The 12,833-nt window shown below is 59.5% G+C and overlaps 1 protein-coding gene across 1 annotated transcript; it reads left to right on the top strand.

Moving 5' to 3' along the window:
- The first annotated feature begins 240 nt into the window (after positions 1 to 240).
- Positions 241 to 11,564, top strand: LOC106859990 (cAMP-dependent protein kinase inhibitor beta-like). Its single transcript, XM_088178367.1, has 5 exons — positions 241 to 363; positions 8,589 to 8,732; positions 10,037 to 10,140; positions 10,389 to 10,540; positions 11,081 to 11,564. The coding sequence occupies exons 4-5, from the start codon at positions 10,396 to 10,398 to the stop codon at positions 11,161 to 11,163; spliced, it is 228 nt and encodes a 75-aa protein (XP_088034493.1). The 5' UTR covers positions 241 to 363; positions 8,589 to 8,732; positions 10,037 to 10,140; positions 10,389 to 10,395; the 3' UTR covers positions 11,164 to 11,564.
- The last annotated feature ends 1,269 nt before the right edge of the window (positions 11,565 to 12,833 follow it).

The raw sequence follows: 12,833 nt of genomic DNA, 5'->3' as shown, positions 1-12,833 counted from the left end.
GGTCCCCCCCGCGCCGAGCGGGGGCCGGGCCGGGCGGGAGCGGCAGCGCTGGGCGGGCGGCGGCGGCGGCGGCTCGGCCCCGGGTGCCCCAGGGCCGCCTGGAGCCGGAGGCTTCCCCGCGGCTCCTGCCGAGCGCGGAGCATCCTTCCACCGGCAGCTGGCACGGGCTGGCACGGGCACGGGCATCACCATCGGCACCGGCACTGACACAGGAATCGGCATCAACACCGGCACCGACATCCCCATCACCGCCGGCACCGGCAGCAGCACCGGCAGCAGCATCAGCCCCGGCAGCAGCATCACCTTCGGTGTCACCATCGCCGCCGGCCTCGGCACCGGCACCGGGATCGCCGCTGGCACCAGGTGAGCGGCTGGTGGCTGCTGGGTGCAGGTGACGTGGTGGCACCGAGGCCCTGGGCCACCGCGGAGGGTGCCCTGGGCTCATCGGGGCGAAGGACCAGGCGCCCACCCCGGGGGCTGGGTGCCCACCCCGGGAAGGAGATGCCCACCCTGGGCACCTCCCTGGGAAGGTGGAGAGGCCGGAGGGGCAGAGGATGGTGGTGGCCTCGGGGACAGATGGGTTTTGGGGGGGATGGAAGTTTGCAGCAGCTGCGGTGGGGTGTCTCTCGAAGGCTTGGGGCATCCGTGCCCACCGCCCCGGGGCCAGGGGGCTCCGGGGAGAATTTGGGGGAGCAGTGCTGAGGCACCGAGCAAGGCTCGTCTGTCTCAGGGTGGGCACTTCAGATCACCCCCCACGGCGGCACCTCTTTCACACCCTGGCACCCACGCCCTGCTTGTCCTGGGTCACCGCTGCCCCCTCCACCTTTCCCCCTGCCCTGTCCTCCTCAGCTATCACGGCTCTTCTATCCCCACCCCCAGCTCCAGCCTTCAGCTTCCCTGATTGGAGCTTCCCAGCCGATTTGGGCCCGGGGAGCTGCGGGGGTCCCCAGGCACAGAGAGTCCCTCCAGGGCTGAGCACCCCCACCATGCTGGGGACACTCTCCTGTGGTGCTTCCTCCCGGGAGGAAAGGGCTTTCCCCAGGGACTGCCCCTCCTCCCTGCCTTCGGGGCATCATTTTGGCAGATTGCCCCTGCAGATGCTTGGATCGGGTCCCTTTGGTCCCCGGAGCTGGCTGCTGTCCCCTGGCTGGATGGCAGTGCCACTGAGGAGGTGACAGAGGCAGCATGTCCTGTGCTCACCCCAAATGCTCCCAGCCCATGACCTTGGGGTGTCCACCAAGGGACACCTCAGTCCTTGCTGTCACAAACGGACACAGCCCTGCCACTCTCCCCCTGTCCCCACCCTTCCCCTGCTCAGCACCATCTTCCCCAAAAAGCAGGCGGTTGGGAAGGAGGGAGGTGGTGGCACAGCCAGTTTCTCACTTCTTTAAATTAAGGGAATCCCAACATTTCTCCCGGGACTGGGACACTGGGAGGCAGAGTGGGGGTGCTCTGGGGGAGGCTCTGGGGGTTTGGTTGTAGGAGGAGACCTTGGGGCTCAGCTCCTGGGGCAGCTGGAGGAGCTCTGGCTGAGTACTCCAGACCCTGGGGGTCCTGGCACCATGAGCAGGATGGGGACCATGGCCCTGCTCTGCCCTTGGCTCCTGGAACAGGCGATTCCAGCTCCTGCCTCAGCCCTGGGTGTTGGATCCGGCTCTGCTCCATCACGGATTTCCAGCTCTGCCTCTGATCCCAGAGCGCCTGCATGGATTTCTTCCCTCCTTGGCTTTTGGTCCCTTCCCTGCCAGCTTCCCAGGGGCTGGGGCTTTTGTCACAGGGTGGTGGTGACAGCTGGAGAATCCTGACAGTGCTCCCATCCTCGGTGCAGGGAAGGCAGGGAAACATCTGGATCACCTTCGTGCAAAGCCTCACCACTGGGTGGGGGTTGCTGCCTCAAAGCTGGATTTATCCTGGAAGTTTTCCACCTCCCCCCTTGGCTGAGCTGCAGTGGGAAGGAGAGGATCCACCGGCATCCAGGGCCTGGGGGAAGCACATGCCCAGGGCTCCCCAGGGAGCCAGAGCTTCCCGGGAAGGTTCAGCTGCCTCTGCTCCCGGAATTCTGGGTGCCTGCACTTATCCCGGTGCTCTGGCAGGGCTGGGAGCTCCTCCTGGATCAGGGTCCTCTCCAGGTGCCACCAGTGGCAGATGAAGGAGAAGGAGCTCGTGTAGGGACATGAGGCTCCCGTGGTGCACGAGCTCCGATGTCACCCAGCCCATGGCACAGCCTGGGATGTGCTTGGTGGCACCCAGCTGGCACCCTGTGACAGCCCACAGCCCTCAGCACAGCTCCCTGGGGTTCCCCTGGCACCAATCCCTGTGCCATCCACAGCTCCACAGCCGGGAGAAACAACGCTGTCCCCAAACCGAGGGTGTCCCCAAACCGAGGGTGTCCCCATCCCCATCCCAGATCGTGTCCGTCAACTCCACCCGGGATGCTCAGGCTGGAGCAGAGGTTGAAAACCATTTGGGAAGGAGAGAACCTGAACCCGGTGAGGAATGGAACTGCCGTGGATGTGGGTGACACGTTTATTATGCAAAATTACCTGGTTTTATTATGCAAAATTACAGTTTGTGGTGTGTCAGAGCAGGGAACTGAGGGTTCTGCTGGGAGCTCCATTACCCAGGGCTCAATCACCCTAATTATCCTCATTAGATCCCTTCCTTCCCCACGGAGATGTGGCACTCCTTTCCCCAGAGTGGGGCTGGGTTATCCAGGTGCCAGGTCCATCTCCATGGGGCTGGGGGTGGCTCTCGTCCCTCTTATGCCAAAGGGGCCGCTGTGTTTCCCCCTTGGACTCAAAAAGGACCCGGATGCAGCCGATGGGACTGAGGGATGTGGGGAAGGGAGGCTCACCCTTTGTAGGTCCCTAAGGGGCAGCCAAACTCCCCAGGAGGAATTCCTGTGCTCCTCCCAGCACTCCAGCTGATTACCTTTAATCAGTTAATTAAAGGGAATTAACTGATGGGGGTGGAGGATGGAATAGGAATAGCTCTGGAATAGGTCACAGCCTACAGGCTGGTGGGCACCTGGGAGTGGCTGGAGCAGCTTCCATTCCTCCTTGGGATGGGGTGGAATCCTTCCTGCTTGGCAGGGAATGGGTGGGATCCAGGGAGCTGCTCCTGCGGGAATGATCCCCATCCCCACCCAAACCAATGTGGGGTGAGGGTCTCTCCCTGCTGGTGCCAAGTTGGATCCCTGAGCTGCCCCCTGGCACTGGGAATGAAGGCACTGCCAGCCCTTGGGATTTGCCACGTTCCCACAGGGAATAGCCGTGGCTGGAGTGCTGCTGGTGGTTCGTGGGTGCTTTTCATATCCCTGGTGCTGCAGAGGGGACCTTCCTGCTGTCCCCGAGCTGCTCCAGTCCCGTGCTTTACCCAGCACACGGATCAGAGCCTGGCCAGGGAGCTGATCCCTTCCTCAGGGATGCCCTCCTGCCAAACAGCTCCATCCCTGCCAGCAGCAGCATTCCCAGAGCCCTGAGTGCCTCCTGGCAGAGGGACCTCGCCCCTCCCAGCCTCCGGAAACCCTGCTCCGTGCGATGGGAAAAGCCAGAAATCCTCGTTATGAGCACAAAGTGATGAAAACATCCCCCAGGGGAGAGCTGGGATCCCAGGGGAGAGCAGGAGGGGTGGGAAGCAGTGATGTGTACTGGGCTGGGAGCCTCAGAGGATGGGGAAAAGGAGCTGGGATTTGGCCATTCCCTCTCTGGGCACCGTGGGCAGCACAGCTGAGGCTCTCCAGGTTTTCCATGCACTCTCCTGGAGGTTTGGGATGCAGGATGAAGCCCTGCAGTGTCAGCCCACATCCTCACTAAGCATTTGGTGCTTTGTTTTCTAATTAGAGTAACTCAGGCTTGTCCAGGGCTGGAATCCAGGTGGCCCAGAGGGAATCACACATCCAGGTTTGCCCGGTGCTTTCAGCATCTCTCCAGGATGCCCCGAGCGCTGCTCCCAGAGGAAAAACGCCTCGATTTTATCCTGGTGTGGACTTGTAGGAGATGCTGAGCTCAGCAGGGTTGTGCCAGGATTAAACTGCTGAGTCCTCTGGAGCTCTTTTTCCCTGGCCCAATCCAGGGCTGAGGGATCCAGAGGGGATTTTCTCTGGGGTCACTGCCCTGGGGGATGCCAAGCCCTGATGTGGGACGTGGTGTGAGCACCCCCAGGTCTGGAAGCACCTGGGTTTGGGTTGACAGAATTTGGGTTTGCTCAGGGAAACTTAGGATTGGGATTTCAGGAGCACAAGAGACAGATCCACTCCCACACGGGAGCAGGACTTGCTCTGGTTTGTATTTCAAACGTTTAAAAACCGAAGGGACAGTTTATACAAACAGCCTGAAATCCTTTCTGGACAGATTTGGGTTGGATTTTAGGATTTTTCCTAGGTTTTGTGGGATATTAAGCACAGCTGAACTCTGCCATCATCCCCCTGACTGACTGAGAAATAACAGAGCCTCTGCTTCTGCCGGCAGCTCCATTCTGTGGATGTCAGCAGCAAACCCCACCTCCCGTGCACATCTCCCTGCTGGAAGCCGGGAATTACAGGGAATGGAGATTACCAGTGTCCCATTTCAGAGCCCTTCCTTCTCCTTGCCTTGAACAGGAATTTAGGTCCCAGTATCCCACAGGCCCAGTTTAGCCCATGAAGGGAAGGGTTTATGCTCAGCCTAGGCCGGAATTAGCTGGGACACAGCTCAGGTTTTGTGTGGAAATAAAAATTCCAAGTCCTACAGCTGGAGGAAAAAAAAAAATCAAACCACAACTAAAAGAATAAGTCATAGAATCCCTGGTTGGAAAGGACCTTAAATCCCACCCAGTGCCACCCCTGCCGCACCTCCCACTGTCCCAGGTGCTCCCAGCCCCAAAGTCCAGCCTGGCCTTGGGCACTGCCAGGGATCCAGGGGCAGCTTCTCTGGGCACTGAGACCCTAAATTGTGCAAAAGGAAGCAGAGGATGAAGGCTGATCTTTAAAAGGATCCCTGGGATCCAGGGAAAGGTCTTGGTGGAATAATTCAGGATTTGGGTGTGAGCAGGGGTGGGACTGAGCCTAAGGCTGGTCCTGCCCATCTGCAGGGCAGTGATGGGGACCGGGCAGGGAGCAGGGGAAAGGGATGTGAGGATGATGGAGGGGACAAAGAGACATTTCATCATTTCCCAAAGCCATGGCTGAGACAATCCAAGCACAAGTGGTGGAGAAGAGGGAAAACCAGTCTGGATGTGAGGATGAGTGTGCAAGAGTAGGAGGAAGGTCAGCGCTCAAGGCAGGAAGGGGCTTAGAAGCTGATGGGAATTCCTCTGGAAGTTCATTGTCCCAACGAGGGGGATCTGCTGCCCCACGGAGGGGGAAGGAGTGGGAGCCACTTGTCCAATGCCTTTGGAACACTGGGGTGTGCTGGAGCTTCTCAGGCTGGGCCAGAGCTTTGGGGAGCTGCCAGTGTCACCTGTGCTTAGAAATCCCACTGGAACAATTCCTCAGAGCTTTGGGAAAGAGCCAGAGGAAAACTGGGGAAAATCCAGTGAGAGACCCTGCTGAGCTCCAAGCAGGATGCAGATTCACTTGGATCCCTGCACTGCTTCACTCCAGACCATCACTCCAATGGTGAAAGATCCGAGCTGGCCCGAATTCCTGCCTGGCCCCCCTGGAATCCTGGGGATTTAGGGATGAAAGTGCCACGCCATGGTTGGAGAGGTTCTGCTGCCAAGGGCAGGCAGGGAGGTGCCAGCATCCCACGGGAATGGGTCCTGGAAGCTGCATCCCTGCCAGGAGGGATCATCCTCTGCAGACACTTCCTCATGTGGAGCAAAACCTGTTCCAAAAGTCGTTCTGCACCTCCACATCCAATATTCCTGCAGCAGCCCACATCCCTGCAGCCTTTTCCTCCTTTCCCAGGAGGGGAGTTCAGGACAATATTTATCCCCCTGGAGCTGTCCCTGGGCAGGTGACACAGCCTGGCTCAGCATCCCCGGGGTCCAGCAGCCTGCAGCCACTTCCCTGGAGAGGAACCCACGGCACTGAACCTGCTGCGTCCCCGGGAGAGCTCCCGGCTCTCCAGATTTTATCCTGTGTTTAATTATTGCCATCTGCTGTTCCCAGCTCCAGGGGCTGCTCGGGCTGTCTGGTGGCTGTCAGGCTCTGGTTAACCCAGCCCTGTTGGATTTCCCTCCCGTGTGGACTCCTGGCTTATTTTTCTGGATGATGCTCCTGTTCCCTCTGACCTGGGGCAGGTCTCACCTTCCCATTTCACTCAATTTTACGGTTTCATCTTGCTAAACCCTTCCCATTTTTCATCGTGTTCATCAGCATTGAGTCGTTGCTGGTGGATTTTGGAGAGTTTGTTCCAGGCTGCAGCATTCCCAGCACAGATCCCATAAAATGTTGAATTAAACAGGAAGAATCCCCCAAACAGAGAAAGCCAAGAGCATTAAATGCCCCAAACCCCCTTCCAGAGGAGCTCATGACCCACTAACAACTCAGAAGCTGAAGAAGCAAATCCTTGTGGTTAAATGAATCCTCAAGATCCCTGTAACATCTCCCATGTCCCAAATTCCTGGAGCATTCCTGGTTTGTTGTCTCTGGTGGGAGGAAGTGTTTGGCAAAGCTGTGGTGTGTCTGTGGTGGTCCCCAGGCTCCAGGTGCAGTTTGGGATCCTTGCCACCCCCAACAACTCCAGGTGCATTTTGGGGTCCCTGCTCGGGCTCCACGTGCAGCTTGGGGTCCCTGCCATGCCCAGTAACCCCACAAAGCTGTTAGAGGAGACATAACCACACATGCCAATGCTGAGGGGATCCATGGATGTGCCCATGGATGTGTTTGACCCTGACCTGGGTTTCTTTGCTCCATCCCCAGGTGGGTCACACCTTTCTCTGCCTGTTCAGCACCTTCCTCCAGGGCTCTGCTATCCCAGGGAACCTGCCCAAGGAACACATCCCTGTCCATCTCCTCCTTCTACCTCTCCCAGCACCTTCCCTGCCGCCCATCTCCAGCAGGGATTAAGGTTTATTTCTGCCCTTCCCTCCTCTATCCCATTAGGGGCATTAGAACAGGAGCCAGTGGCCCCAAGGACCTTCCATGTGACTCCAGGAGCTTTTTTAGGCTGAGTCCACGTTAAGCCACAGAAACTGTTCCTGCTTAGAGGGGGAAATCCTTGCTCACCAGGTTTATCCAGTGGGATTTGCCCTGTTGGGGCTGGATCTGCCTGTGGGACCTGGAGGTCGTGGCGTGGGGCAGGTGTTGGTGGCTTGGACATTGTCCCCAGGGGTGCAGGGACAGCCCTGGGCTCCTGGGACAGCGATGCTGCATCCCAGGAGTGCTCAGGGTTGTGACAACCCCCGGGTTTGGGTCCCCAGCCAGCAGCAGGGTCCTGATCCCCGGTGTGCCTTTCCAGAGCAGGGTGACCAGCAGGTCCTGGAGGTTGATAATTCCACATTGTCCAGCGCTGGAGGCAGCAGGAGCCTCTGGGGCTGTTGGGAAGGAGCTTTGATCGGGCCTGCAGGGCTCTGGCTGTGCTGGGTGTGCAGAGGATCTGTGTGTGAGTGTGTGTGAACATGGGATCAGGGATCCACAGGGAATCACAAAATCCTTTAGCCTGGAAGAACCCACTGAGATCAGAACCCAACCATTCCCTCAGCCACCAGCCCCTGTCCCCAGGTGCCACATCCCCACGGCTTGGCTGTTAAATCCCCCAGGACTGGTGACTCGGTGGCCTGGAGAGCCCTTTCCATGCAGGATTCCTCCCTAAAATCCATGGAACCCCTGGAATGTGTTGCTCATGTGCTCACACCGTCACACAGCGGTGTGTGTTTCCAAACAGTGCCAGGGGACAAGGGGGGGACACCCCCAGGATGTCACACGTGTCCCTGTGCCAGGCTCAGGGCTCCCCCAGGTGCTGCTGTGGCACAGGTGGTGCCAGGGGAGGGATGTGACCTTGAGCAGGACGGGGGTGAGGACAAAATCTGGGACAAGGAGGTGACACGGCTGCAGCACTGGGAACCAGGAAGTGCCACAAGTGCAGACACAGTGACAGGCAGTGTCACACAGGCACACACGTGTGACAGGGAACGCCACACATGCACAGACGTGTGACAGGGAGTGTCACACCTGCACACAGTGTCAGCGAGTGCCACACAGGCACACATGTGACAGGGAATGTCACACATACACACACTTGTACAGTCACATGAAACAGCCCAGCCAGAGGCTGTGTCACACACGTGTGACAATGCACACACGCATGTGACAATGCACACACATGTGACAATTCACACACGACAATTCGCACACACGTGTCACACTACACACACAAGTGACACCACACACACATGTGACAATTCACACACTCATGTGACAATACACACACCTGTGCAGGAGCAGTGAGAGTGGCTCCAGAGGTCAATGGCCGTGCAGGTGTACGGGGAACCTTTGTCACCACCCCTGCCTTTGTCACCCCCAGCCCGGCCCTGTGCCTCAGTTTCCCCCCCGGAGCAGCACCCGAGTCCTGCCCCTCATGGCACAGCCACCCCAGCACTGATCACTAATTAACTAATCACTAATCACCTCCCGGGTTAATCATTTATTTCTCCCCTTCCTGCAGCCGTGGTCACCCCTGCCGTGCACACAGCGCCTGCGCCCAAGGACCTCGGCTCGTCCTCCCTGCAGTGATTCCAAGCAGGAATTCCCAGTGATTCCCAGTGATTCCCAGCAGGGATTCCCAGCAGGGATTCCCAGCAGGACACCGGTGAGTTCACACCCCCACTGCCACCAGCTTGGGGACAGCAGTCCCAGCAATGCCACCAACATCTGGCCTGGAGGGGACGGGGCTGCTGGGGTGGTGGTTTGGGGTCCCTGTGCTCTGTGGGGGGTGGACAGCACCTTGTCTCTGCCAGGTCCTGTGCCACCCCTGTGCCACCCCTGTGCCATTCCCACCTTCCATGGCAAAAGCCCAAAGTGTTTCCTGGAGTCCCTCACCTGGAGCTGAGCAAACACCTCAAGAAGGTCCCAGCAGCACAAGCATGGATGGCTCCATGCCAGTCGGATTTTCCCGATTCCAGCGGCTTCCCAGGAGAGTCCCCACCCACCCAGGGCACCCCAGCATTGCTGCTGCCTGCCCGGCTGAGCAAGAGCCACTCTCCAAGGGACACGGTGGTGTCTCCAAGCTGGGGACTCCATATAGCACTGGCGGTGCTGGCTCAGCCTCCCTCCCTGTCACCTCTGCATCCCCATCCCTGCTCTCTACCCCCGTCCATCATCCATCCACCCATCATCCATCCACCCATCCATCATCCATCATCCATCATCCATCCATCCACCCATACATCATCCATCCATCATCCATCCATCATCCATCATTCATTGATCCATCCATCCATCCATCCATCCATTGATCCATCCATCATCCATCCATCATCCATCATCCATCATCCATCATCCATCCATCAGCCATCATCCATCATCCATCCATCCACCCATCCATCCATCCACCCATCCATCATCCATCCATCATCCATCATCCATCATCCATCCATCCATCATCCATCATCCATCCATCCATCCATCATCCATCCATCCATCATCCATCCATCCATCATCCATCATCCATCCATCCACCCATCCATCCATCCATCCATCCATCCATCCATCCATCATCCATCATCCATCCATCCATCATCCCTCATCCATCCATCCATCCATCATCCATCCATCATCCATCCATCCATCCATCCACCCATCCATCATCCATCCATCATCCATCATCCATCCATCCATCATCCATCATCCATCCATCCATCCATCATCCATCCATCCATCCATCCATCCATCCATCCATCCATCATCCATCATCCATCATCCATCATCCATCCATCATCCATCATCCCTCATCCCACTATGGACGAGGCTCAGAGCAGTCCCCAGGGTGGGGGGTGCTGTGGGTGTTCCCATGGGGAGCTCCCTGTTATCCCCCACCCCATACTCACTCCCTGCTCCCTTTTCACCCCCCTTGCCCCCGGCCCCATTGGTGACCCCCTGCTCTGCCTGCTGCAGGTCGGAGCCAGAGGGGACCCAGCCAGGACTGATCCCTGTCCCCCGTGGTGTCCCTCACTGGGCACAGGGCAGGAGCGGTGCCAGGCCAGGCTGGAGGGTGCCCGGTAAGGCTGCCTGGGGTGGGGTTGCTGGTGGGACCCCCGGGAACCCCTCCCTGCACACTGCAGTGGAGATCAGAGCACCCAAAGGTGCCAGGGTGGTGGTGGCGAGTCCCAGGGCTGAGTGGGCCTGCCTTTGCTCCTTGGGAGGGCAGAGGGGGTGCAGGGGGGAGCAGAGGGCACCAGAGCAGCCAGCCCGGAGCAGAGCCGGGTCCCTTTAGCTCGGGGGTGACAGAGGGGACATCTGTCCGCAGGGTTAGCATGACCGAGGTGGAACCCGTGCTGGACTTCGCATCCTCCAGCAGGACGGGCCGGCGCAATGCCCTGCCCGACATCCTGGGCTCGCCCGCCGGCGTCAGCCCCGCGGACCTGCCCCTCAAACTGGCCGAGATGTCCCTGAGCGCAGGTGGGTGACCTCCTGCAGGAGGAAGGGGGGGAGCAGGGACAGGGGGTTCATCCCGTGCTTAGGGATCAGGACACTGAGGGGCTGGAGCGTGTCCAGGGAAGGGAACAGAGCTGGGAAGGGTCTGGAGCCCCAGGAGAGGCTGAGGGAGCTGGGAAGGGGCTCAGCCTGGAGAAAATGAGGCTCAGGGGGGCCCTTGTGGCTCTGCACAACTCCCTGACAGGAGGGGACAGCCGGGGGGGTCGGGCTGTGCTCCAGGGAACAGGGACAGGAGGAGAGGGAGTGGCCATGGGAGGTCCAGGTTGGATATTGGGGAAAATTTCTCCATGGAAAGGGGGGTCAGGCACTGGAACTGCTCAGGGAGGTTTGTAGTGCCCATCCCTGGAGGTGTCCAAGGAATGCCTGGTCACTGGGCTGGGGACAAGGTGGGCATCGGGCACAGGTTGGACTCGATGCTCTTGGAGCTCTTTCCCAGCCTCGGTGATTCCATGATTCCGTGCTCTGATCCCATTCCATGACCTCTCCCCTGGTCTCTCCTGGCAGGCAGTGCCCAGGACATGCAGTCGCCCTCAGCGGAGGTGCCTCCTCCGCAGCCCCCCAGCCCCGAGCTGAAGGACACGTCCTAACCCCGCCCGGGGGGGACATTTGTGACCGGCGGAGGAAGGAGGAGGCTGTGGAGCAGCAGCCCAGCTTTCCTGGCACAGCCGGAGTCCGCTGGGATTTCCTCGGTGCTGCCGCAGCGAGACCCTGGAGCGTCCCCCCGGCCATGGGGGAGCAGCGCGTGGCGGGGACGTGGCGGGGACATGGAGGGGACCTGCTGTGACCAAGGGGTGATTCCCACCCACGCCCTGGGCCGGGACTCGAGGGGGGGGATGTTTTTGCCTCCCCGGGGGGAGGAATATTTTTCTTCTGGGGCATTTGGCAGAGCCGAGCCCGGGGGGGTCCCGGGGGGGCCCTCCTGGCCGCAGGAGCAGCCGCGGGTGTTTCTTGCTGAGTGTGGTGTTCACTGTGATGTTTTTGGGTACCACCTCGTCTCCTGGCCTTTCTTCTGGGTGACTCAGGAGCCATTCCCAGGTTTTTCTGGGGGTGAGATGGGGAAACACAACTCGAGAGCCCCCCAGCCCTTAAGCAAAGCCCCCGGGTTGCCAGCAGGTCTCTGAGGGATCCCACTGAGGAGCAGAGCACCCCAGCGTGGTCCCCGCTCCTGGGGATGGGGGTGCTGGTGCGTTTGGGGTGTGGGGAGCAGGGCGATGCTATTTGGAGCACACCCAGCCCCCTGAGCCAGGTCACCCATTGTCCCCACGCCGGATCCTCCCCCGCAGCCCCGGGCGGGGCCAGGCGGATCCTGCGGCGTTTGGGGATGCGGGAGACGTGGGCTGAGGCTTTCCCAGGCTGTGGCTGTGCTCCCCACATCCTCTACTTCTCCAGAGGGCGGGATGGGACCCTCTGTCCCCATGGACGGGCTGAGGGAGGACTCGTCTGCCGGCTCTGGGGTCGCTGGCCGCTGACTGGAGCCAGGCAGGATGGCTGTACCTAGAGCTGGACCCACCCTATCCCTCCATCCATCCCGTCCCGGATGGTCAGCTCTAGCTGTCTCTGTGGCACCAGCAGAGGAATCCCGCAGCCCAGGTCCCCCATGGCCACTGGAGAGACATGCAGGGCCACAGGCAGGGCCACCGTGTCCAGCAGTCCCCGTCCCCAGCCCCCCATGGTGTCCCGGCCACCATCGGGCTCCCGGGCCCTGTGTCTGTCCCTTGGCGTGGAGGCCAGTCCTGGATGGGAGGGTTGGGTGTGAGGGGACGGCTTCAGGGTCATCTGTGTCCGTGGGTATCTGTGTGTGGGGGCACGTGTGGGCATGGGCACACACTTACACGCATTTGTGCACACGGGGACACGTGTGCATGGGCATCCCTGTGCGTGGGCACACACTTACATGGGCGTTCATTGTCATGGGATCTCCTGTGTGTGTACAGCCATGTCATGGGCACCTGCACAGCCTGGATTCGCTGTGTGTGGGCATCTGTGAGGTCACGGGCACTCATTTAAATCGGAATTCATGGGCACAGAGTCCTGAGTGCACGTACATCCATGTGTGTGTGTGTGTGTATCCATATGTGTGTGTGTGCATCCGTGTGTGTGTGTGTGTGTATCCATGTGTGTGTGTGTGCATCCATATGTGTGTGTGTGTATCCATGTGTGTGTGTGTGTATCCGTGTGTGTGTGTGTGTGTTTGTGTCCCTGTGTGTGTGTGTATCCGTGTGTGTGCGTGTGTGTGTGTATCCGTGTGTGTGTATCC

The sequence above is a fragment of the Sturnus vulgaris genome, chromosome 24 (genome assembly GCF_052056855.1).
Source record: "Sturnus vulgaris isolate bStuVul1 chromosome 24, bStuVul1.hap1, whole genome shotgun sequence".
Lineage (NCBI taxonomy): Eukaryota > Metazoa > Chordata > Aves > Passeriformes > Sturnidae > Sturnus > Sturnus vulgaris.
This window is presented reverse-complemented; position numbering and strand designations above follow the sequence as displayed.